Source organism: Zingiber officinale, chromosome 7A, assembly GCF_018446385.1.
Source record: "Zingiber officinale cultivar Zhangliang chromosome 7A, Zo_v1.1, whole genome shotgun sequence".
Classification (NCBI taxonomy): domain Eukaryota; kingdom Viridiplantae; phylum Streptophyta; class Magnoliopsida; order Zingiberales; family Zingiberaceae; genus Zingiber; species Zingiber officinale.
In genome coordinates, this window is record NC_055998.1 from 121,629,056 (window position 1) to 121,654,293 (window position 25,238).

Sequence of the window (25,238 nt, forward strand, 5' to 3'; positions counted from 1 at the left end):
TCGTATATGGGATTTGAATCTTAAATGCTAGATAACAGTTTGAGTGTCAGATAATTTTTTTTTTGTAATTCTATGGATTTTTTTTTATTTTTTTATTGGTCATCAAGATAAATTGAAAAGTGTTTATGAATGTCTATTCAGATGGTTAATGTTTTCAGATTTGCTTTCTAAGGAGGGAAAATGTCTTGAAATGTATAGTAGTTGAGATTTTAATTTTAGATTTTTTGATTATTTGTTAGAGGATTTAATTATTGTCTCACTTATAAATGTTGTTTCATTGTTAGGGGTGTAATTGAATCGAGTCAATTTGAACTTTAAGAGGTTTGAGTTCGGGCTTGGTTCATTATCCTTAAGTTCAAGTTTGATTCAAACTTTAATTCTTAAGTTCGAGCTTGATTCGTAATAAAATTAAATAGTTAGAATTTGGCTTAAAATTTTTTAATTATTCGTTAGAGTATTTAATCATTGTCTCACTTATAAAGGTTGCTTTATTGTTAGGAGTATAATTGAACTGAGCTAAGTTGAACAATAAGAGGCTCAAGTTTGGGCTCAGTTTGTTATCCTTAGGTTCAAGCTCAACTTGAGCGGAGCTTTAGTTCTTAAGTTTGTGCTTGGTTCATAATAAAATTAAATAGTTCGAGCTAGGTTTGAAAAAAGTTTATTTAAAAATTAAAGTTTAGTTCGAGTTTGTATATATATAATAAGGTAAATGAATCTCTTAATGAACATATTCGTAAGCCTATTATTGAATACGTTCGTGAACTTCTTAATGAACATGTTCGTGAACTGACGAATCAAATACGGTTAAGTTTGAGTTCAACTCAATAATATTTTCGAATTTGAAATTAGGTTCAAAATCAGCTCGTTAATTAGGTTCATACTCGACTTATTAATTTAATCGGACTTATTAATTTAATGGAACGAATTATTTTTTCAATCAATATCTGAATGGTTCGTAAGTGACTTAGCTACTTTACACACTGAATCATTGTTTGTCGAGTCTTAATTTGTATGGGATGTTTCATGTTGCACGACCGGATGATTCAGCCCATCTACATTTAAATCTTTTCACTTGTTTTTTTTAAACAAACGGTGGGTTAGCGAAACATTAGTCAAATCAAAATAATCTATCCAATCAAATTAATTTAGAAATTTAATTTTATTTATTTGAAAGATTGAGTTTTTTTTATAAAAACATTAGTTATTTTGGTTAAATTAGTTTGGTTGTTGATTTTAAATTTTGTAAATCCATTCAATTGTTTTTTATAAAATAATAAAAATATTAAAAGTATTTATTTTATTTTATTTTAAAAAAAATCAATTTAGTTTATCGAATTAATTGATTTTAATAATAAAAATTTGATTGATCTATTAAGTTTTAATGAGTCGTTTGGTGCTAGCCGATTGAATATGGTATCATCCACGCTAACAAGTGGTTAGATATTGATTGAGACAAACTAATTAAATAGTGTAACACCCACTGAAATAAACGCACTTGTTATCTCCATAAACATTGCCCATAAGAAAACACAAACGGGAACCATGTTCACTTTCATTGACCTAACACTTTCACAAACTTAAACTTTATCAAAAGAAAGATGAGATAAAGATTGTTTTTTTAAAGAAAAGGTGTGTTGTTGTCAAGAGAATAATATCCGGTGGATAGGGAATTAAACTTGTTCTAGGACACGAAAACATATCCAATTTGCCAAACTTCTTTTTTTTATACCCTAAATATGCAAATAATTGAGAGCAATCAATAGAGTATATGTTCTTATATTTTTAACGGATCAAATTCATCTTCACAAGATGTGTTTTTTCAAAAAACGCTTGATGCGCATTTTTAATTTTAAGGCCCACAAAGAGGCCCATTTGAGCCATGATCCGGGAGCGGAGAACCGCTACTTGGTCTGTGTCCGTGGAGCGAAGCGGAAGCGCTATATCCTCTATATTATGCTCATATTTCCTTCTCGTCCGCATCGATCCGATTCCTCTCCGCTCTCGTCTCCACTATCTCTCTCTCTCTCTCATCACCATGGTGGTGTTCACGGTGACACGAAAAGAAACCACCCCTTTCGACGGACAAAAGCCCGGCACTTCCGGCCTCAGGAAGAAGGTGTGTAGTCGATCGATCTTCTTTTCGTTCCTCCTCTGCAGATCTGGTTCTGGTGGTTGTTATCGCACAGAACTGCGATTAGCTTGTTTCTATATGCATGTTCTTGGATTGCTTTTTTTTTTTCCTTCATATTTTTTTAGCTTGTAGTGGTCTAGATTTTGGATTGTTCGTGCAGTTTGCGACTTCGTTGGATCGTGGTGATCTTGTTTTGATGGCGATAGTGAGAATTTTCCTTTTTGATTCAGGTTCTAGTTAGCATCTGAGCTGTTGATTTGTGTGGTTTCGTCTTTGGTCTCTAATTCACCGTAGCTTTGATGATCTAAAGTGATAGATCGCTTGGCTTGTTCGTTGAATTTTTTTTTCTTCTCCTTTTCCGTTATTGCGAGTGGGTTACGTAGCTTCTGATTATGTTCAGGTCAATGTCGTAGGCTCGTGATATGGTTTTGGTTTCTGATTCAGATCAATGCCATAGACTCTTGTATATGCTATTATTTGTACTTGGATCTACCTGTTCTTGGATTTGCTATGCCTATTTTGACTAGATGAACTTTCAGCATATTCGTATTATATAAGTTTCTCCAGATCGTGGCAGATCTTGTTCGGCTTTGGTTTCCGAATATGACGTGGATAAATGGCGAGACCATGGATTTTGCATCGATCTTATTGTTCTTGGATTCTCTCTCCCCCCGCCCCCCCCCCCCCCCCCCCCTTTGTCTTTTTGGTTTCTTTTCTTCTTTCGTGAGTTATATTGCACAGTCGTTTTGTGTGTGTTACGCACTGATCAATCTAGTAGCTCTTATTGTCTGGTCGGAGTTTGGAGAGTGTTTGAGAAAGGATACTATTTTGCAGTTGCTGTGTAAGGTTGTTATGGAGATCAGTACTAATTACTTTCTATAAAGTGTGATTTCATGCCTAACTTATCTTCCAGCATTTGCAACTCTCTTTCCATTTTTTTCCTACATTAAGAAAAAACTAGAAGTTGAAGTCACTCTATAATCATAGCATAACAACTGTCTTATTTATCATACAAATATATGCTTATAATTCTGATCGTCATGTTAGATGCCATTGAATTGTCCAATGTGGTTGTTATTTTTTTTTTTCCTGCATCTGCTATATTTTTTAGCTCAAAGGTTGATGATCCTTGTGCTTTGGAGCTCTGGTCTTGATCATTTACTAGGCAGATATATAGTTAACACAAAGTGTGTTTTCTGTAAAAGTCTGTAAAAGTGGCATAACAGCTTTCTAGGATAGCAAAAAAGGAACATTATGTTATAATGACAAACTAAATTTAAAAAAAAAAATCAAAGTTATTATACAAAATTTGAGTGAGTTCAATATTGTTAAAATTCATAATTCTTTGAGCAGAATGTCAGGGATATGAGTGCTATTGGTCTCCATAAATTGTCTCCTGTTTGTCCAATAAATGAGACCATTAGGATTTCTGATGGAACATGATATACTTTCTGAAGTAAATTATTCTTAACCTGTATACTCTGACTCGCTTACAGGTGACAGTTTTTAAGCAGCCACATTACCTTCACAACTTTGTTCAATCGACTTTTAATGCTCTTCCTGCAGATAAAGTCAAGGGTACATTTTTTTTACTTATATCTTGCTTAATTGTTGCTCCAGTAGTAAGTCCTGAACAATTTTAATGTAATTTGTAGTGTAAGATGGTGCTAGTTTGCATACTTTATTCATTTACACCCCCTTTAGATTCTAGCTTTAGTTCAAAATTGCTATTCTGGATGTTTACTCTCTATCATTTATATTGTACTAAAAGAATGTAAGAAAGCTGACTATTCAGATTTGGGTTTACACAAAGCTTAATGGATGGAAAAGATCCATGTAGCTAACCCTTGGCCATTGGAATTCAAAGCTTGTTATTGTTGTAACATGAAATTGAGTATTGACTGATAATTTCATATTGGACAGATAATCTAAACTGTTTTCCTTGGGTTAATTTGGACTTTTCAATACAAATTAACATACAAAATAAATTTAAAGGTGGAGTCCTGGATGAGAGCCATAATAACATGGACAAAAATTATAATATTAACAGCTCACTTCAGTATCATGCTCTACTACATTATGCAACAATTTGCACAGATTAATTGTGGCTTTCTGAGGAGGTAGCGTCATTTTCTCCTTCCCATAAACATAATTCATTGAAACTGCTTGTAGGGTGTGCGTGGTTTACAACAGATCTACATGGTACAATATGGCCAGTAAATACACTTTTTGCTTTGGGGCATGAAAGAAACCTCTTAGCATTAGTCTATGCCTCCATGACAATAAAGTGATTTACTTAATTTCCAAGATAATCTTCCACATGCACTGATATTACATTGATGAATATTGCTTTAATTGACCAGAGATTTCCAAAAAGTTCCTCAAACGCAGACTTGGATACATTGATTTTGACTGTTTAATTAAACCTGAAGAGCCATAAACCAACCCAACTTATGTTAGGAAATGGATAAATACATGTTTAGCAATGGAAAAAATAACTTGATCCCCAAAAAATATGAATCTAACTCTGAGTATTTTTATCTATTTGGTATACCCAAAACATGAGACTAATTCAACAAAAAAAATTTAAGATTTGTTGAGATCCTTAGCCAAGTCTATCCAAGTTGGGCCTCATGTTTAAAATGTATGACTCAGTTCAATGGATTGAATTGGGTTACTTGTTGATACCCTTGTATATAACCCTAAGCTTCAGCAGGAGTATTATTAGCTTTTGTCTGCTTAATATAATAAAAACTGATTATCTCTCCACCTTTCTCTAAAATGAAATTGAAATTATGCCCGGGAGACACTAAAGAAAAGCTTCCAAGTGTTTCTGTGGACTCTGTTCCTATCTCATCCTTTTTGGATGTTCCATTTAGTCATTACTTTTAAACAACAATTACTTAAGCTTGAAAATTATATAGTGAATAATTCTTTCTGTATTATAGTTTAACGTACTATGTTGGTGCAGGGGCTACTATTGTTGTTTCAGGGGATGGCCGTTATTTCTCAAAGGATGCTGTTCAGGTACTCTTTAATACATAAATACATTTTCTTGCACGTAGCATGTTTCATAAATTTTTACTCTGTTCTTTGATATATGTTTTGTAGTTGCTAAATACATTTTAAAATTGAACAACTAATCAACTTTTATAGTATGGATTTCATATCTTTTGATAATTCTGATGGGCTGTTTCAATTAGGAAAATTGGAGTTATTGAGGTTGTTATTTGCAAATGATTTCATGGTAGTTACCAATGTACTATAACTACTATTTGTCCTAACTCCTACAAATTGTATAGCAAGGCTTGTGAGAGAAGATTGCAGTTTTGATGTGACGGTGGTGAGAACAGTATTTGGCAGCGACTAACTTAGGAGCCAATTTCATGTTTGGATGATATTTCCAACGTTAATTCATGAAACATGTTTTTATCATCTTGATTTAGTTTAGATTTATGGGGGTATACTCTTAAGTACTAAGGGTGCGTTTGGTTCAAGTCATTATGTATAATTTTGGTTATGTGATTACTAGGTAATCACATAACCAAAGTTATAGGGAATAAAACATAACCAAATGTTGTTTGGTTCAACTTAGGTAATGCAACAAAAACTTGTTTGTTTGAAGGTTTTAATGAATACCCTAATTTAATATTTTACCGTATTATCCTAAGTTACAAAACCAACTATACATAATATTATTATTATTATTATTATTATGTATTATTATTATTTATTTATTTTTTAATATTTTTTTACTTTTCTTTTTCCGGTATATTTTTTTACTTTTTATGTGTTTTTTTATTTTTTAATGTTTTTATATTTTTATATTATTTATATTTATATTTTTTTACATTTTTTAAATTTTAAATTTTATTTTTTTATTTTATTTTAAATTTTATTTTTATTTTTAAAATTTTTATATTTTTTAAAATTTTTATAAATTTTTTTAAAATTTTTTAAAACTTTTTAAATTTTTTAAAATTTTTATTTTTTATTTTTATTTTTATTTTTTTAAATTATTTATTTTAAAAAAAAACTAATTTTTAAATTTTTTAAAACATTTTTTTTTATTTTTTTTACATTTTTTAATATTTTTTTACAATTTTTTCTCTTTTTTCATGTTTTTTCTTATCGGAGAGTATTTTTGGTAAAAAAAATTCGTTAACCCCGGAATCAACAAAAACCTTAGTTTTTTGAGGATTTCCGATTTCCGGCTACATGACCCTTTTGTTGACGTGTCGGGCATGGAACATTACTTGGGAATCATCGAATACCTAAACCAAACAAGGTTTTTGTTTATAACTTTGGATGGATAACCAAGGTTATCAAGAATAACCCCGAACCAAACGCATCCTAAGGGTGTGTTTGGTTCAAGTTATCATGTATAACCTTGGTTATGTGATTACCAGATAATCATATAACTAAGGTTATAGGGAATAAAACATAATCTAATGTTGTTTGGTTTAACTTAGGTAATGCAACAAAAACTTGTTTGTTTGGAGGTTTTAATATATAACCTAGTTTAATATTTTACTTTATTACCCTCGGTTACAAAACCAATAATACATATTATTATTATTATTATTTATTTTTTTTAACTTCTTTTTGTATTTTTTAAAACTTTCCCCCCTCTCTCTCTCTCTCTCTATATATATATATATTTTTATTTTTTTTTTAAAAAATACAACTTTATTTTTTAATAAAATATCATATTTTTATTTTTTTTATTTAGTTTTTATAATTTAAAATAAAATTTTCATTATAAAAATTTTAGGGGTATTTTTATCCCAAAGTTTAAATATCAGAGGATATTTTTGGCAAAAAAATTTTGTTGACTCTAGAATCGAGAAAAATCATACTTTTAAAAGGTTTTCTGATTCTGGGTTACATGCCCCTTTTGCCTATGTGTCGGGAAAGAATCATTACTCGGGAATTACCAATTACCTAAATCAAATAGAGTTTTCGTTGATAACTTTGAATGGATAAGGTTATCAAGGATAACCTTCAACCAAACACATCCTAAAAGTTTAAATATGACAATAATTTTTTTAAATGATAGAATAGTTAACTCTCCATCTCAATCCCTTAAGGAAGAGGCCATGGATTGCACAACCTCCTTATGTTCCAAAAAATTATGAAACCCCTTATGTAATAAAGATTCTACATAATCTTCTTCGAATCTGTTGGAGTTATATTGATTTTCTTTAATTCTCCTTCCTATATTAACTCCTACTTAGGATCCATTTGTTTGCAAACAAATAATTTATTTGTGGAAAATATTTTTCTAGGAGAACTTTTCTATGAAAATGGATTATTTTTTTTGTTATACAACGTGCCACTAAAACCTAAAATCTGTAAATATATATTTTCCTGTGTTTGGTTCTCACTAAAAAATCCTTATCCAGGTTTAGTTGGCAGTTTGGTTCAACCAACAGTTAGACTTGGCAACATGTCTGGCCTACTGAGACCATTTGAACGGGCCAACTCACCTAAACCAACTTACCCACACAAATTGATCAATTATCCAAATAAACTGACTCAATCGACTCGACCAACTTGACCCATCAGACTAATCAATTAGACCAATCTGACTCGACTACCCTCCTGCCCCCTCCCCCTGAATCAACTAGCCCTTTTATTCCACTCGCTTTTCTAGCCTACTCAGATTGTCCAACCACTAATACTACCTAGCCCAGTCGGATTTCTGGCCCACTTGGAGTTATTGAACTACCCATCCTTCTCGGCTTGTCAAGATGAATCAGCCTTCTCAAATCGATCAGAGCACATAAACAAGATAAAATTTGGAGAACAAGGAGTTTATTAATAAAGCAAATTGATTGATTTCCATTGTTTCTAAGGGCATTCATCCTCCTTTAAAGAATGCCCATCATTAAAAAAAAATCTGTTTTCTTTCACAAAATCTAGCCCAGATTATTAAGGGCAACATGATGCATGAAGCTTTTGCCAATGCGGGGTCCTAGGAAAGGTTTATTGAATGCAATTTTATCCTGGTAAGAGGTTGTTAAAATAAAATATCCATTAACCATAATTTTCTATTGCGCCAATGACCAAACATTGGAAAACATGAAAAATATTTTCAGTGAAACAGATAGAGCCTTAGTCTCCCTCCTAATATTAACTCCAGAGCCTTACTCCCTCCTAATATTAACTCCTTATCTCAGGTGTTGATGTTGGAACCATAATCAATCAATTTGATTTTGCAACTTCTCATAAGTTTCATCACAACCTTGCAAACCTAGAAATAAAATTTCTTCTGTGAAGGAAACTTTATCAAGATCTCCACCAATTTCATCTTTTGAAGATTTCTCTCCTGAAGATGTTATCAAGTTCAATGCAACCTTTGATCCAGAGCACTGTCATCAAGCTTCTCAACTTTTATTCTAATAGCGTCTTTATCTTCATTGTTATCAAATGTCTAATTCAGTTTGTTTTTTTTCTTTTTTTTTTATTTAATTAGTTGTACATAAATAGTATCTATCTCCTGCTTGAGCAAAAAATACAGTTTTTAGCTCCATTATTTCTATGTGATGGGTTGGTCCCACATTAGGTAATTGAGTTATATAGAGTACCCTGTAGAGTGCGACAAATTTGATGTAATGATTTTTTTTAATAATAAAATAGTACTTTATACATCTCAACTAAGTCATACTCATTCCATTTAATTACTGTTAAACTGCTTCAAGTATTTATTCAATATGACAAATGGTCGTTATTGGTTTTCAAAAATATAATTGGATTTTGTACATAGTGTAGCATAGAGCTAGATGTTTTATGGAACTACAGTTGGTGGCAGATGAGTTTGCTTGATTGGTTCAAGTTGCTTTTGACAGTCGATATTTGCTTTAAACATTGATCTTGAACTTTATCAATGAGTATTTTAGGAAATATAGACATTTTAGAAAAGTCTGCAGAGTGAAGGGAGGAGAAACAATGAGTATATAAGATTCTTATCATTCTATTGCAAACACATTTCATCCAATTATTTGCTAGACTAATTAAATTAATGTTCATCACGTGTACTATCAGATCATTGCTAAGATGGCTGCTGCAAATGGAGTTAGACGTGTTTGGATTGGAAAAGATAGTCTTCTCTCAACACCAGCAGTTTCTGCAGTCATACGTGAAAGAGTTGGTGCTGATGTTAGTGCCTCTCTACTGTTTATAAATCACATCTATTTTATGGTGGTTTTAGACGAGTTATTGCCTTTTCTCCTGCTAAAATAAAAAATGCATTAATTCCCTGGTTTTTGATTCTCTTACTTCAGGGATCAAAGGCCACTGGAGCTTTTATCTTGACCGCAAGTCACAACCCAGGAGGTCCACATGAGGTATATTTCTTTTCATATTGCCTTTTCACCATATGTAAACATTCTATTTGGTCTCGCCTTTTAGTTAACTAGTGGCAGCATTGCTTTCTTAATGGGGTATGCAGAGTGCTGCTACATTTTTTTCTTCCAGTTGTAAGATATGGATGGATATGTAATATGTCTTGAACTGTGGCTTGTTTATTCTTCTTGTAAAGTTAATCGAGAACCAATTTGCTATGGCTTGCAATGAAAGTACAGTCCATCATTAGCTTTTAAAATCTACATAATATCTTTTGAACTAGCTGGACCTGGACCTGGACTTAGGAACTTTCTATGTACTATCTTTTGGATTAGTTTGAGACTTGTTCGCCAAATATTTTAGGCAGGGCTTCCTAGACATCATAAGTACACAATTGAAAGATCTAGGATGGATGCCTTCCTAGACATCATAAATCATAATACAATATTGAAAGATGAGAAGTCTTAGCTGGTCCTCTTTTTAGATGTAAAAGTAGTCATGTTTAGTCTTTATATTTTTCATTAATTAGTCACAAATCTACATTCTACCATTAAATTACTTCTCAACTAACTCCTAATGGTTGGATTTCTTTCTATTATATTATTTTCTTTTATGTTTTCTTTACCTATATGTTATCACTTTATCCATAATGCTTTATCAAGTTCAATCTATTTAAAACTTCAAATCATAAGATTTAGTATTAAGGGTAATTAAAAAGGTAATGCACCTGCAATTCCCAACTATTGGATGACTTGTGATTCATGCAACTTCTGATATTGATATATTTACAATCTTTTTGTTTATCTTTCTTTTGACACTGATGTTTAATCTGTTCAATTAACAATTGGACTTTGGTTTTACTAGGATTTTGGAATAAAGTACAACATGGAAAATGGTGGGCCTGCTCCTGAAGCTATCACTGACAAGATCTATGCCAATACTACAACAATAAAGGAATATTTCATTGCAGAAGATCTTCCTGATGTATGTTCTATGTTATACGGTTCTCTTTTTGGTATCTTTGATTGCAAAATTGATAAAAGTTTGATGACGAGTAAACTATTTTGCAGATTGATATTTCTGTTACAAGTGTAAGCAGCTTCTCTGGACCTGAAGGTCCATTTGATGTGGATGTCTTTGACTCCACCACTGACTATGTTAAACTTATGAAGTAAGTTTTTGTCTTGTTACTGTGGGTACGGTAATATATATGCTAGGGTTTTTTTATTGTAGCAATACTTTGAACTTTGTTTCATGATGTTTCTTTAATTTTTTAATGATGATCAATGTATACCATAGTGGAGCAAGGATGCTATAGTGCACAGAATGTTGCTCTGGAATGGGAATATCTTTAAATAATTTGAAATATTTTATTTTCCATATATTACATTCATGTATTATCTTCAGGTCCATTTTTGACTTCCAGTCTATTCAAAAGCTGCTTGTGAGTCCAAAGTTCACATTCTGGTATGTACTTTAACTTCTTTGCTGGTATCTTTGATTTTGCACTGCTTATCTTACTTTGGTTATCTACTGTTTTCAGCTATGATGCACTCCATGGTGTCGCTGGGATTTATGCAAAACGTATTTTCATTGATGAACTTGGTGCAAATGAATCTTCACTTTTAAATTGCACGCCTAAGGTTTCTTGATTTCTCTTTAGTGATATCTCTTACTTTATAATCTGATATTATGCACTTATATTCTATTAAGCATTGATCATTGTTAAATAGGAAGACTTTGGAGGTGGCCATCCAGATCCTAACTTGACCTATGCAAAAGAATTGGTTGAAAGAATGGGATTGGGAAAATCAAGCTCTAAAGATGAACCACCTGAGTTTGGTGCAGCTGCTGATGGTGATGCTGATAGAAACATGGTCCTTGGTAAAAGGTATTTTGAGTTTCAATAGATAAGATTGGCAAACCTACTATGGGGATGATCCAGAGTTCTTATCCTGCATCACTAGGTTTTTTGTCACTCCATCAGACTCTGTTGCTATAATTGCTGCCAATGCAGTCGATGCTATACCATACTTTACCTCTGGTTTGAAAGGGGTGGCCAGGTAATGAAGTTCTTTTCATGTGCAATAATCAGCTGCGGTATCTGTCTTTTGCTATTTTATTCTGATGCTGAAAGTATGATTACTGCAAGCTGAGACAGCTGAGTAAAATATTGATATTTTATATTACTGAATTAAAATGCAACACCAAAATTCTTTTTGGCCACGATATCCTGTGATGTATTGATCACATATGATACACACAATTTCACATATTTAGCAACTTTTTCGAGAGTCCTTAGTCTTCACTGCTAACTTTGCTCATCTGGTCATCAGGAGTATGCCTACATCTGCTGCTCTTGATGTAGTGGCACAGAATCTGAAACTCAGATTTTTTGAGGTGGGTATTTCATGGAAATCAAAGTTTTTGTGAAAAAGAGTTAAAACATAAGCTGGCATATTTCAGGTACCTACTGGATGGAAATTTTTTGGCAACTTGATGGATGCTGGAATGTGTTCAATTTGTGGTGAAGAGAGCTTTGGGACAGGTTTGTTAAATCCTTTTATTCCCTCTATGCATTTTGGTTGTAAAATGTAGGCTGTCTTTCCATTATTCTTGTAATAAAAAACTGCTAGCTAGCTTTCAAACACAACATATTGTTATCATGTATATCATGTTTATTGGGGCAAACTTGGTACATCTTCAAGGGGGGATCAGTGGTCATTTCTTTGAGTGGATTTTTATTGAGAAATGCTGATCAATCATTGTCCTTGTTCACACTCCAATGCATAATTATGCATCCATCTGGAGATCGAACTCAAACTGGAGTTTACATGCCTATGTTACTCAAATTTGGATATATGTACTTGACATGGGTGTGGAGTTTAACTTGGATTGTCATCATGCGACATAGATATGGAGGGGTAAGATGCAGAGTCCAACATATTAGAGAAAATGACTATGGGTTCAATTAGTTGAATTGGTCAGACCCTGTTGGCTTTAAAACTGACATCTTAAATATGATTTGTTTTTGACACAACATATTTTATATAAATTTAGCAAAATATTAAAATAAAGATAAACCTACTTGAAGATATGAAAACTTATGTTCAATAAAATAATATCTTAACAAGATTTCCATTTGTTCTAGTATATCATCATAAAATACAAATATATTATGATGGCCTAAACAAGATTATTTTTTAACATGCAGTAGTAAATATTCAATCTTGATTTTAAAAAATTATACATCACAAGTAAACCTATCATATTTTGGTTCAAATTAGATTTGAATAGAAGTGGTTTTCCTGGTTATTGTTTTTTTTAACCTGGTTTTTCCCTTTAAAAAAGAAAATTAACTCCATGGTCTGGACTGGGTTTACAAACACTGTTTTTGATGGCCTTTGCTGGCAGGCTCTGATCATATTCGTGAGAAGGATGGAATTTGGGCTGTTTTAGCTTGGCTTTCAATTCTTGCTTTTAAAAACAAGGACAATCTAGATGGGAAAAAGCTGATAACTGTTGAGGATATAGTTCGTGGGCATTGGGCCACTTATGGACGTCATTATTATACTCGTTACGACTATGAGGTACGGGCTGTTTCAAGCAAAACTTGGTACTATGGAGAATCAAATATTGCCAAATTCTTTTTCGGTGACGGATTGCCCTTGTTTAATGTTGTTTTTTGGTAAAGAATGTTGATGCTGGAGGAGCTAAGGCACTTATGGCACATTTGGTGAACCTTCAAGCATCACTTCCTAATCTTAACAAGTAATGCTACTTTATTTTTTCTGCAGCATTCAGATATCATGCTATTTCCTATCATTGTTTTCTTGAATGCAAACCTAATGACATTTTATTTTGCTATGGACCTATGCCTAGATCTTGGTATTGTCTAAATTATATCTTCTTTCTTCCTTTCTGAAATTTTAATTGGAAGTTTCAGAGTCAGGAGGATTCTAACCTGTTTTCTTGTATTTTCACCCATATGAGAACAAACAAGAGTTCTATTTTCAGTTCATCTGGGTTTTTTTTTTTTTTTTTGTTATCTAATTTGTGCTCAATGTATGTAGCGAACACTTGCCAATTATATCTCATGTCCAATGAAGGAGAAAAGTTTTGGATGATGATTTGCCTGAGACTTTTGAACCGTTGATGAAATCGATTAACATAAGGTGCACTGACTTCTAACTAGAATGATCACCCAAAAAAGAGAAACCTAGTTTTAAGTTAGCCAAAACAATTGTCTGCAAGGTAGTTAGGAATCAAAACCCTCATACTCTTTTAAATTTGCCGCTCTCTTATTTGTTCTTCTCTGTTTTTCAGAAGCCCTTTTCAGAAGTAACTGGAATGTGGTTTAGCAGAGTAGTACTGGTTATCAATAGTTCATTTTGGACGGTTCTAAAGGAAGCAATCATGTGCGCTTAATTTCGTTAAGCATGTGTTTCTTATTTTGTTTAGGGTAATAAAGGAGATAAGATCAGATGTTTCAGATGCTGCTCAAGCTGATGAGTTTGAATACAAAGATCCTGTCGATGGCTCCATCTCAAAACATCAAGGCATCCGATTCCTCTTTGCTGACGGTTCACGTCTGGTATGTTAAAACACCTACCATATGAGTGCTTTTATATTCTGACCCAGGCCTTAAAGAGCTCCTCGCATAGAATGTTCTCATTTTTCTTTGTTATAATTTTACTAAATTTCATCGACTCTGTAGAATAGAAGTGCAAGGCCTTTTGTTGTATGGCACAATTAAAATTGAAAGTGTGTTGTCTTTCTCAATGGTACGAGTTAACCGTATCATCTTTTTGCATCTGACGTGAATTGTAGGTATACCGGCTATCAGGGACTGGTTCTGTGGGTGCTACTATCCGAGTCTACATCGAGCAGTACGAGAATGATTCAACAAAAACAGGAAGGGACTCTCAAGAAGCACTATCTCCACTAGTGAGTAAAGTGCTGCAGTTTTTTCCTTTTCCTAATTCATTCGTGGAACTTAAGCAAATAGTGAGTCGGACGCTGTTGGTGTTGCAGGTAGAGGTGGCCATTAAACTATCAAAGATGGAAGAATTCACTGGGCGATCTGCTCCTACCGTGATAACATAGAACAAGTGTAGTGGACCAAGCCACTAATAACGTTCGAGTATTTGGCGATTTATCTCTTCCTTTCTTTCTGCAACGACTGTTGTGTTCGGCGCTAGAAAGCATGGCTTTCTATATGTTTTTTAAATAATTTTTGAGAGCTCAATACCAAACTCGGTGCTCATGGAAGATACACAGCAACATTCATGATGCACTCATGGTAGTGACGAAAAGTCAAACCCCTTTAATTAGTCCTTGTGTTCGAAACGTTTTTCATGGCATTGGTACGTCTTTATGCCCATAGATGGATCACCTACAATTAAGAATTATCATGAAGGACGCTAAATCACCTCGATCCAAGGAATTTTGATCCATGGTGGATTGGAGTCATCTCTGGTATTATATAATTTATATTGCAGAGTTCCATTATAGATGCGAAGTCATTTCTAGAAGCAATAGCATGTGATGCTTATGGATGACAATTGTTTAAGTAGGGTAGCAGCAGTGGGTTGTGCCCCTAACAATTTGACGCCACTTGATCGTGCCAGTCCTGCCACAAATGCAGACGAGCTCTAACTGGGCATGCCTAACAGTCCGAATTTAATTGTAACAATATAGAAAATAATTATAAAATTAAAATAGGGTGAAATGATAACTAATTACAAATTTTAAATTAATTAATAAAATTATTTATTTTTAAAAAAATTGTGAACTAATTTTAACGTGTGGGTAGATTCATGTGTTGTCCTTGACTCAACTTTATGTTGAGTAGGGCATAACTCGCTGGCAGGAAACTCATTACCAGCAGAAGCCTGTGGACTTATTGGGTCGGATATGACATGGTTTGAACCGTGCCTAATTGTGGATTACCCGATTGACATTTCTATGGAAAATGTGTCACAATTTAATTTGAACAAATTTAAATTAGACAAGCATGGTTATCACATTGAGCATGAGTCTTCACCATGTTTGCTGGAATTGTAGAGTTTGTCACAACTTAGAAGCATCCCATGAGGGTAAGCTGGTTAGCAACAGAACTCAACAATTTGGCATTCTCAATTAATTTTTTTTGTAACCTTTCAACATTTTCTACACCAAACACCACACCAATTCAACAAATTATAACACAAGCTCTGTGACATTTAAAATTCGTTCGATCCTACTTGTAAGGGCAGTGTTTGATTTTTTTTTTTGTACTCACACGTATATCATTTAAGATTTTATCATAAGGTTTAGAGGTTGAGTTAGTATTAAATATAAACATTTTTTCTAAACTAAAAAAAATGTTCACAAGAACGACATAGCTCTGTCGAATCCGTTATCTAACATACCTAGTGAGTACCTATTTTTTTATTTTAATTTTTTTTTACTTAATACTAGAAGTCAACCCTTAAATTATAAGATAATCCTAAATAATATACCCGTAAACTAAAAAAATAAATAATAAACAAAAATCAAACGCTGCCCTTACGGGCACCCGGTGGAACGAACCTGGAAACGGATGATTCCTGCAAATGTTTGTGACTTGACAGGAAACTGCACTAGATTTGTACAACTTGCAGCAACCAAAATAATGCAAGTAGAGGCAATGTCATACAAATTGATGGTGAATACATGTTCATTTGCACAAAAGACAAATCAGTTGCTGTAGGGAAAAGGTTATTAAGCTCGTTCTAGACGTTAGAGATTATACGAAAGAATATAAATCATAGGATTAATTTATAGTCATTGTCAAATTGACTACATGAGAGAGAGACAATTCAGTTAATGGTAAAAAAAAAGGTGATTCGTTCGTCCTCAACGTCTCTGTCAGCTTACCCCAGGACTAACACGAAGGAGGTAAATCATGGTAATTGGAGAAGTTAGTGCGCAGTGGGAAGAGATACACAAGGACCAAAGAATTACGCTCTGACTACCCCGAGGTTTGAACCCACGCTCTCAAGTGATAAACTTCTACGCACTAACCACTCCAGCTAACATTGTGCGAATTGTTAGGCACAACGTTCAAGTCTACAATAATTACAATATTTAGCGTGATCTCAAATGATACACGTGAAGTAAAAGTTAGGTTGTCCACTTCGCGTACTTGCTGCTTCATCTTGACTAGATCTTCAAATGAGTTGAGTTGCTATTGACACAATCAGGCTTGAATGGCCTAAAAGGTGCTCGTCTCAGGCCCACTTTCTAGAGGGGCCCAAAATTTTAAAATTTATTATGTCATTTTATATTAAAATTTTAATATGAATAAAATAGAGTTAGTGAAGTACAAATCCTCATCATCCTAATTTTGTCGTGAGCTCCTCTTCAAGGGTGCTTCCGTGCTTGTCTGCTACACCGCTGGTGATAGCAACCTCTCTGATTCATCTTATATTTGATATGTTTTTATTTGATCTATCAAGCTTTTGTATTGGTATCGCTTCCTTCCAATTTCACCTAGAAACTAGGGTTTTCTTTTGTTCCCTCTTTGATGGATTGAATGACTGCTCATGAATGTTTCTTTGTTTCTAATTAGATATGCTTTTGATTGATCAGATCCCTCGCAAAGTTGCCTCTACCTCACACTACAAATTGAGCTTTTTCGATTTGGATGAATTTTTTTACAAACGCTTATTGTCCTTATATTATTTGGAACCTACAATGGAAGTGAAGTGAACCAATCTAATGCAGTCGAGGACGCACAGTTTTTTCCCAAATTACACATGACAACGAAAATCCTCAAGTAATTCTCTTTTTTTTTTTTTATCCTGAATGTGTTTTTTTTGTTTCTTATCTTTCTTTAGCTTTCTTTTCTTTTGCTTTTTATCCTTTAAACGATTTCTCTTTTCGCTTTTTATTATTTATTTATTTATTTATTATAATATATTCTTATTTCTTAGTTTGAACATATTTTTTTTAATATTTTTTTAGGTATTATATATAATCATGCTTAGGTATTATATATAATCATGTCTCTAAAATAGAGAAGAGGCTACTCATTCAAAGTAATAAATACTTTACTATCAAAACGGAAGATAGAAAAAAGAAAATAATGATAATATTTTTGATGTTCAACCTAAAATTATAGACAAAGAGATCCCTTCACGTTTGAATATTGATGATCTTACAAAATGGGGAAAAAATGATCAAGATTTAAGAGATTATTTAGTGGCAAAGGGGTCCAACTAAAATTAATGATATCTTGTTTCCTAAAGATAAAGCTATTAGACATTTAATACATTGCATTATGAACGGATACTATAAAAGAGGAAAAAAGATAGAAAATGACTAGTTTATTCATCTTCATTAGATATAATATTTTGCTTTCGTTGTAAGTTGGTCATAAATCACAACAACATGAATACAATTAGTCATTCAATGCTACAAGAATTGGCATAATTTGACTCAATGTCTTACAAAAGGATTGGCTACCAAGATTAGCTACTGAATGCAATAAGAATTGACTATAATTAGTCAGATACAGTGACATCTAGGAAATGGGCTTTTCCAAATTGGAGTTGATTAAAATATATTTTTGATCAACCATTTTACAAGAAAGGTTAAATAGATTGGTGATATTGTCTATTGAAAAGAAAATAGTTGAACATCTTGATTAGACAAGCTTAATTGATATTTTTACAGCCAAAAAAACAAAACATGTTGTGTTCAAATGATTATTAGTAATATTTATCTTTTTATTTGATTATATTTTTATAATATTAAATGTTATTTAACTCCATATTTTACTTTACATGTTACATATTCACTAAAAACAATAACAATATGTATTGTACTTTTATAACTAAAACGAAAATAGGACATATTGTATTAAATAATTACGGTAACATCTAATTTATATTTTAAAATATTTATGTTATTTAACTTTTTATTTTACTGTACATTTTGTAGGCTCACTAAAAAAATTTTGATTGCACGTTGAAAAAAGGATCATATTTTGAAGTGGGGATGATTTTTAAGTAAAAATAACAATAAATATTGTAAGGGGCCCTTTTTATTGAAGCTTGACTTAGGCCATTAAAATCTCAGGTATGGCATTGGACAACACTGTTGGTGCAGTTTACACTAACGGTCTAACTCAGGTTTTGATGAATGACAAGTAAGTTAAGTTAGGTTTTGTTGTGATCTAACTACTTGATTAAGTGTGTAGGAAATCCAGCTAGGTCAACGAGCCGACCGGATAGCTGGTACGAAGTCCAGCTAGCTCAACGGGTTGACCGGATAGCTGGTACTAAGTCCAGCTAGGTCAACGGGCAGATCGAATATCTGGCAAGAAGTCCAGTTAGGTCAACGGGTCAACCGGACAACTGGCATGAAGTCCAAACATGTCGACGGACTGACCGGATGTCTGGCAAACTGATAAATTAAGGTAAGTCACTAGAGGAAAGTGACCAAGTAACGACGCACCCCGGTTGAAGGGACAGTAGGCGTCAATCCAGTTTAAGTCTATTTGGGATCCCTAAACTGAGACCTTGACTAGTTCCTAGTCCTGAGAGGACAGGAACTAATTAATACTATTCATTATTATTGTACTAACATTTGTCTTGCATGTTCTTATTTTGTTTATTGGACTAACGTCAATTTGCAGGACAAAGGAGCGCATTTTTCCCTCGGATGAATAATATCCGAATGCGCCTTCAAGCTTGATGGAAGGTGTCTTCCTACTATTCATAGAAGGCGCCTTCCGCAGGATAAATTTTAACCGAAGTCGTGGATAAGTGTCAAATTATTCGGGATTGAACTTGCCTCATTGGAGGCGCCTTCCATGCCTTTTATAAGGCTATCCCGAGAAGGCATTGGAACACAACACCTATACGAGCTACTGCACATCCGATTGAACTTCTGACTGCTCCAGGCTTCTGCTACAATTTTGTTGTGAAGCTGCTGCACCCGACAACTGTTTCGAGAACTTCTAATCACGGCAGACAGTCTAACACCTACACACGAGTGGCCCTACTTCTATTGCTAAAGTAAGTAACTTTTTACTTGTATACTTGATTGCTACAAAAGGACAAGTGCAGTGTGTTGCGCTTGTTCTAACTTCCTTTGTACTCAATTTCCTCTTCCGGAGGTACCGGAAGAGGCCTTTAGTGAATTACCCATCGATAGATCCACGGGACCTGGGTCTTGGAGTAGGAGTCACTGAAGGTTCTGAACCAAGTAAACCGCTCGTGTCTTCTGGTGTTGGTTTTTGTCTTTAACTTTCCGATGCGTACTTTACTTTGATTCAAAACCGAAAAGACGAGTTTTAAAAAACCACGTGATTCACCCCACCCCCCTCTCACGTGCGATCGATCCAACAAGTGGTATCAGAGCAGGTTTTGCTCTGATTTGGTGCAACCGCCAATCAAGCCGGGGGAATCGTTTTTAGATTTCTTTGTTTTTTTGCATTCCATTTGAATTGGTAAAACTTTACCTATTCAGATAATATTTTTTTCGGTTTTAATTTGAGATTGGCGCAATACCACTCAAATTTTTTTATATTTTATATATATCTCAAACTTTGCTAATTCAAGACAAAGTCTTAGTACCTTCTTTAGTTTTTTTTAGTACTCAAATGACACAACTTGAAGGGTACAACACCGTACGCCCCCCACTCTTCCATGGAGACTGTTGGATCGTAAAGAATTTAGATATCTCCACAATTGCATGATATTGTCCACTTTGGGCCTAAACCTTCATGGTTTTGCTCTTGGGCTCTACCCAAAATGCCTCATGTCAATGGAGATATCTTTCTCTTATAAACCCATGATCTTTCCCATGTGTTTTCAATGTGGGACTATGTTTGCAACCTTACAACCTCAATAGAGACGACTTCCCATATTGGAAGAAGTGGATGGAAGTCTACCTTAAAACTGACTATGACCAATGGTTCAGCATCACCAGAGGCTACAAAGCTCCCGTCGACAATGCCGGAATTCCAATGGACCCAGAACATTAGAATTCGGAAATGAAGAAAAAAACTCAGATCGACTTCAAGGCTCTCAACACACTCCAGTGCGAGCTAACGAAGGAAGAACTGAACTGTGTCAGCCCACACGAAAATGCGAAGGAGCTATGGAATAAACTCATCGAATTGCACGAGGGAACCAACGATGTTAAGGTAGCAAAAAGGGAGCTTTATTTAAATAAACTATTTAACATAAAAATACAGGAAGAAGAATCTGCAAGTCAACTTCATGCAAGAATAAAGGGCATTCTCAATGGACTCCACACCATCGACCACCAGATGGAGAACTGCGACCTGATAAGGTATGCCCTAAACACGTTTCCTCGAAATACACTGTGGGCATCCATCGTAGATGCCTATAAAATTTTGAAGAACCTATCTAAATTAAAATTAGATGAATTATTTTATAAACTTGAACTCCATGAATAGACTAACTCAAAGCAGGCCGAGAAAGGTGTTGCTCTTTTTGTCAAAAGGAAAGTCTAGAACCAAACCTGAACCTGAAGTTGAGTCTGACCCAGACTCAGATGATGAAGAACACCTGATGAACTTAGTAAGAAAAATGTTCACCAGGAGAAAGAAGAAGTTCACCAACAAGGACTTGCAGAAGATCAACTCCAGCTCCAACCCTAACAACAAGAATGTGACATATTTTGAATGTAGCAAAAAGGGGCACTACAAGATCGACTGCCTGAATCTAAAAAAGAAAAAGTCTCTTAAAGAAACGTGGGATGAATCGTCAGGGGAAGATTCAGACAGCGAAGAACTGAAGCACTCCAACTACCTTGCACTGATGGCGTACAAACCAAAATCAGGAAGTGAATCGGAAGACGGGTCCAAACCCAAATCGAGCCACGAGTCTGCACTCGTTTCTGAAGGTTCCGATGAGATATATTTTAGTTTAAATAAAAAGTTCTTTAAAATCATTGCTTGCTTAAATAGGAAATTAACTACTTATGAAAATCAAATAAGCAATCTAAGTAAAGAAAATAAATCACTTAATGAACAACTAAACTCAACAACTGAACCAATTCAAACTGAAATTCCAACTCAAGTTGCAAAACTTGAGGAGGATAATTTCATACTGAAAAATAAAATAGTTAAACTAAAAGAATTACTTGAAAAATTCATAACTAGATCCAAGTACCTTGACGTGATACTTAGATCACAAAGAGCTATGTACAACAAGTCCGAACTCGGATATAAGCTCAGCTCAACCAACAAATCCTTTATATCTTTAGTTAACTAAAATAAAAAATAAAGTAAAGCTTGGGTTCCGAAAGTGTGTCTAATCACGTAAGTAGGACTCAATCAATATTATATACCTAAAGATAAAATTTATTATATAAATCAAAATAAATCAAAAGACTCTTCCTTAAACTCTAAAGTTAAATCTTTAAAAATAAATACAAAAGAAAAGAAAAACCTTAAATCATTTAAACCTAACTTAAATGAATACAATATAAACACAAGCTACAACTGAGTATACTACAACTATAAAATTAATTGATGTAAACCCAAAACTTAACCCAAAAGATTTAATAATTCAGGGGGAGACTCCAAATTAGTTGGCACCTCCAAGATAATAATTTACCCGATTGGCTAATTAGGACTAGCTAAAATAGGGACAACAGTTTAACTTGATCAACAATACTGGTGAAGTTTTGGATGATACTAAGTTAAGGAAACTCTGTCTATACATGTCTAGGAAGATATAACTTCGACTTGATGCATTTGGCTTAGTAAAACTAACTGAAGCTACCCCTTTTGGATCCTAACTAGTTACACCAAGGTTTTGTACTAAGTTCAGTGGATAAGACTATTTGAAAAGCCTCGACAGCGTGGTTACTCTAATGATATCCAGGTGACTCACCATAGTCCAGAAGTTTATCCAAAGAATGCTTGTTTGTTGAACCCAAAGCTAAACCTGAATCTAACATAAAGTTAAATCACCTCCTGAAATTAAACTTAACTCATCTTACAAAATTATAGGATTCCTTGATTAAAAACGTAGATTGGGTGATATGACTAAGGATTTTAAAATAAAATTTAAAAATTTAAATTTAAATTTAAAATTAAACATTAAACTTAAAACTTAAAAATTAAAATTAAAACTAAAATTTAAAATTAAAACATTAAACTTAAAACTTAACATTAAAATTAAAATTAAAAATTAAATTAAAAATTAAAATTAATTTAAAAGTTAAAACTTAAAGTTAAACTTAGGTTTTCCACCCTAATCGAATCTCAAATCAAATTTAATTTGGTTGTAGGAAACCAAATGGATTGGACAATGGTTGTGTTGGACCCCGTGGTTGTTTTGATATGATCAATCAAGTTAGGTTAGGTCCTGTTTGGTTTTTGATCCCTATATCTAAGTGTGCATGATCTTAGGAGCACAGGAAGTTGAGCGAAAGACGCAACTAGCGAGAAGGATGGCGCGAGAAGGGAGATGACGGGCTCGGTGCATCCAAGGGACGAAAGGGCTGCGGAAGAGTACACCGGTGGATGAGAAGAACGTATGCGATGTTTGAGGGACGAGAAGTTGGAGCGGAAGCCTACTCAAGGAGAAGGTCGGAAATTGGGTTCAGGTGAGCCCTATTTCATTTGACCACAATCACCCAAGCAAACGGAGCAGTGGAAGATCCAAAGGAAAGTTGGAGCTATTTAGACGTTACAGGTAGAGGGCACCCTCTATGATATAGAGGGCGCCCTCCATGATGTATAGAGGGTGGCCTCCATGATATAGAGGGCACCCTCCATGATATAGAGGGTGCCCTCTATGATGTATAGAGGGCACCCTCCATGATGGATAGAGGGCGCCCTCCATGCTATTGAGGGTGCCCTCGACCCAGTGTTTGTAACCATTTAGTAGCGGATAAAGCTTTATCCGCTGTCTCACTGGAGGTACCCTCCAAGCCCCTTGGAGGCGTCCTCAAGCCATAGGTAAGATTTTTCAGAGGCTATAAAAGGACCCCTGGACCTAGGAAAGATACAATAACTTGAGAACAACTACTGTAATGATTTCCTAGAGATTTTCTGAGTTTTTCAAAGAGTGTAAGAGGCTTCTCCGCCTATAGAGAAGGAGATATTTCTAGTAGAGCTTTGCAACCACCTTGGATTAACAACTACCTAGGTTGTAACCAAGTCAAATCTGTTTGTCTCTTTTCTTTTTAATTAGTTGTTTATTTTAGTCTATTTTAATTGTGATATTGTTACTAATCTTGGTTGGAAAGAAAGGAAAGGTTTTACTTTTTATAAACGTTGCACCCTCTCACTAGCCCCGCCGCTGCACCAACAAGTGGTATCAGAGCCCAACCGCCTCATATGGACTAACTACCGACTGAAGCATCAAGATCAAGACGATGGCCGGTACAAGCATTCATCCACCAAAGTTCGAGGGAGACTTCACACAATGGAAACACCCAAATGGAGGTATTCTTTAAAACATATTTCGAAATTCTTTTAACAATGAAATATAATATTACAGTTCCAAAAGACAAAGAAGAATATCAGTGGACGAAAAAAGAGCAAGCCGACTTCGTGGTGAATGGTAAAGTAGAATATCGGTGGCTAAAGATGGCAACAGCTAGGGTTGGAGCATACTGAAGATAGTGATGGAAAAGGCCATAATAGTTGGAAAATTAATTTCCAAATTTATTGCTTTTATTTACTGTGATGTTTATATGCATGTGATGAATGCTAGCATAGGTTAAAATCCTCATTTCTAAATAACTAAGTGAGAGAGGGATTTTAATAAATCTCATTGTCTCCATTACTGGTTTGTAAGTGATGCAACAAGCTTGCGTGTTGGCTCTGAGTGCCTCCCTCCACAACGGATGGGTTTGTTGCGGATCACTAGATCAAACTTCCTTTTATGGATGGTTAAAGGAAATTATTTAGGAGCGTGTGATCTTCTCCAACTGAAGGGGCACAATCCTATTTAATGGACTTAGTATCAAGTAATGGTATACACTTAGACGCATTCAATAGTATCCTCCCCAACGGAGTCACTGCTATTGTCTTGTGTGACCAAAGTGAAACCAACTATTAATTTTATTTGTCATAAAGTTAGGATGACAAGATAATAAAATTAATGGGTCACACCCTCCTCTTACAAATGATGAATTTGTATACGTCCACACTAACGTGGCATGCAATATTCACGGTGATTTGAGGTGTTGGTTAATTTAAAATAGTATTGTTTGAGGAATCAATATTATTCTAAATTTAGAGTCTTGACCAAAGTTACTTTTGTGATTCTTAAGATGACTTTCAACCCACTAGCCATTATACTGAAAGAGAACAAACTTACTGGTTCCAACTATATTGATTGGAAAAGAAACCTGGACATTGGAAGGCGGACTGTCCTCGTAGAACTAGAACAATAAAGGTATATATCATACTCTAGTAGTTGAAACATGTTTAGCGGTGTTATCTACCAGCACCTGGTGTGTAGATACGGGAGTCATTGATCATGTATGCAATTCTTTGCAGGGGTTCCAGGAAACCCGACGACTATTTGATGGAGAGATAACTGTCTACATGGGCAATGCTACTAAGGTGGCGGTTGTTGCAGTGGGAGACGTCTACTTATCTTTTGATAGGAATAGAAATTTGATTTTAAGAAATTGTCTTTATGTACCCAGTTTTAGAAAGAATTTAATTTCAGTTTCTAAACTGTATTTGGATGGATATTCAGTCTCTTTTAGTAACAATGTCGTTATAAAGAGA

The 25,238-nt window shown here is 34.2% G+C and overlaps 1 protein-coding gene across 1 annotated transcript; it reads left to right on the forward strand.

The window, feature by feature from the left end:
- Window positions 1-1,960: 1,960 nt before the first annotated feature.
- LOC122002265 (phosphoglucomutase, cytoplasmic 2-like) lies at window positions 1,961-14,811 on the forward strand. Its single transcript, XM_042557383.1, has 18 exons — window positions 1,961-2,116; window positions 3,628-3,709; window positions 5,103-5,158; window positions 9,179-9,292; window positions 9,418-9,480; window positions 10,343-10,462; window positions 10,549-10,649; window positions 10,886-10,945; window positions 11,022-11,121; window positions 11,212-11,369; window positions 11,446-11,541; window positions 11,815-11,878; window positions 11,945-12,026; window positions 12,893-13,068; window positions 13,173-13,249; window positions 13,940-14,072; window positions 14,309-14,425; window positions 14,513-14,811. Exons 1-18 carry the CDS (start codon window positions 2,036-2,038, stop codon window positions 14,582-14,584), a joined length of 1,752 nt encoding a protein of 583 aa, XP_042413317.1. The 5' UTR covers window positions 1,961-2,035; the 3' UTR covers window positions 14,585-14,811.
- Window positions 14,812-25,238: the final 10,427 nt, after the last annotated feature.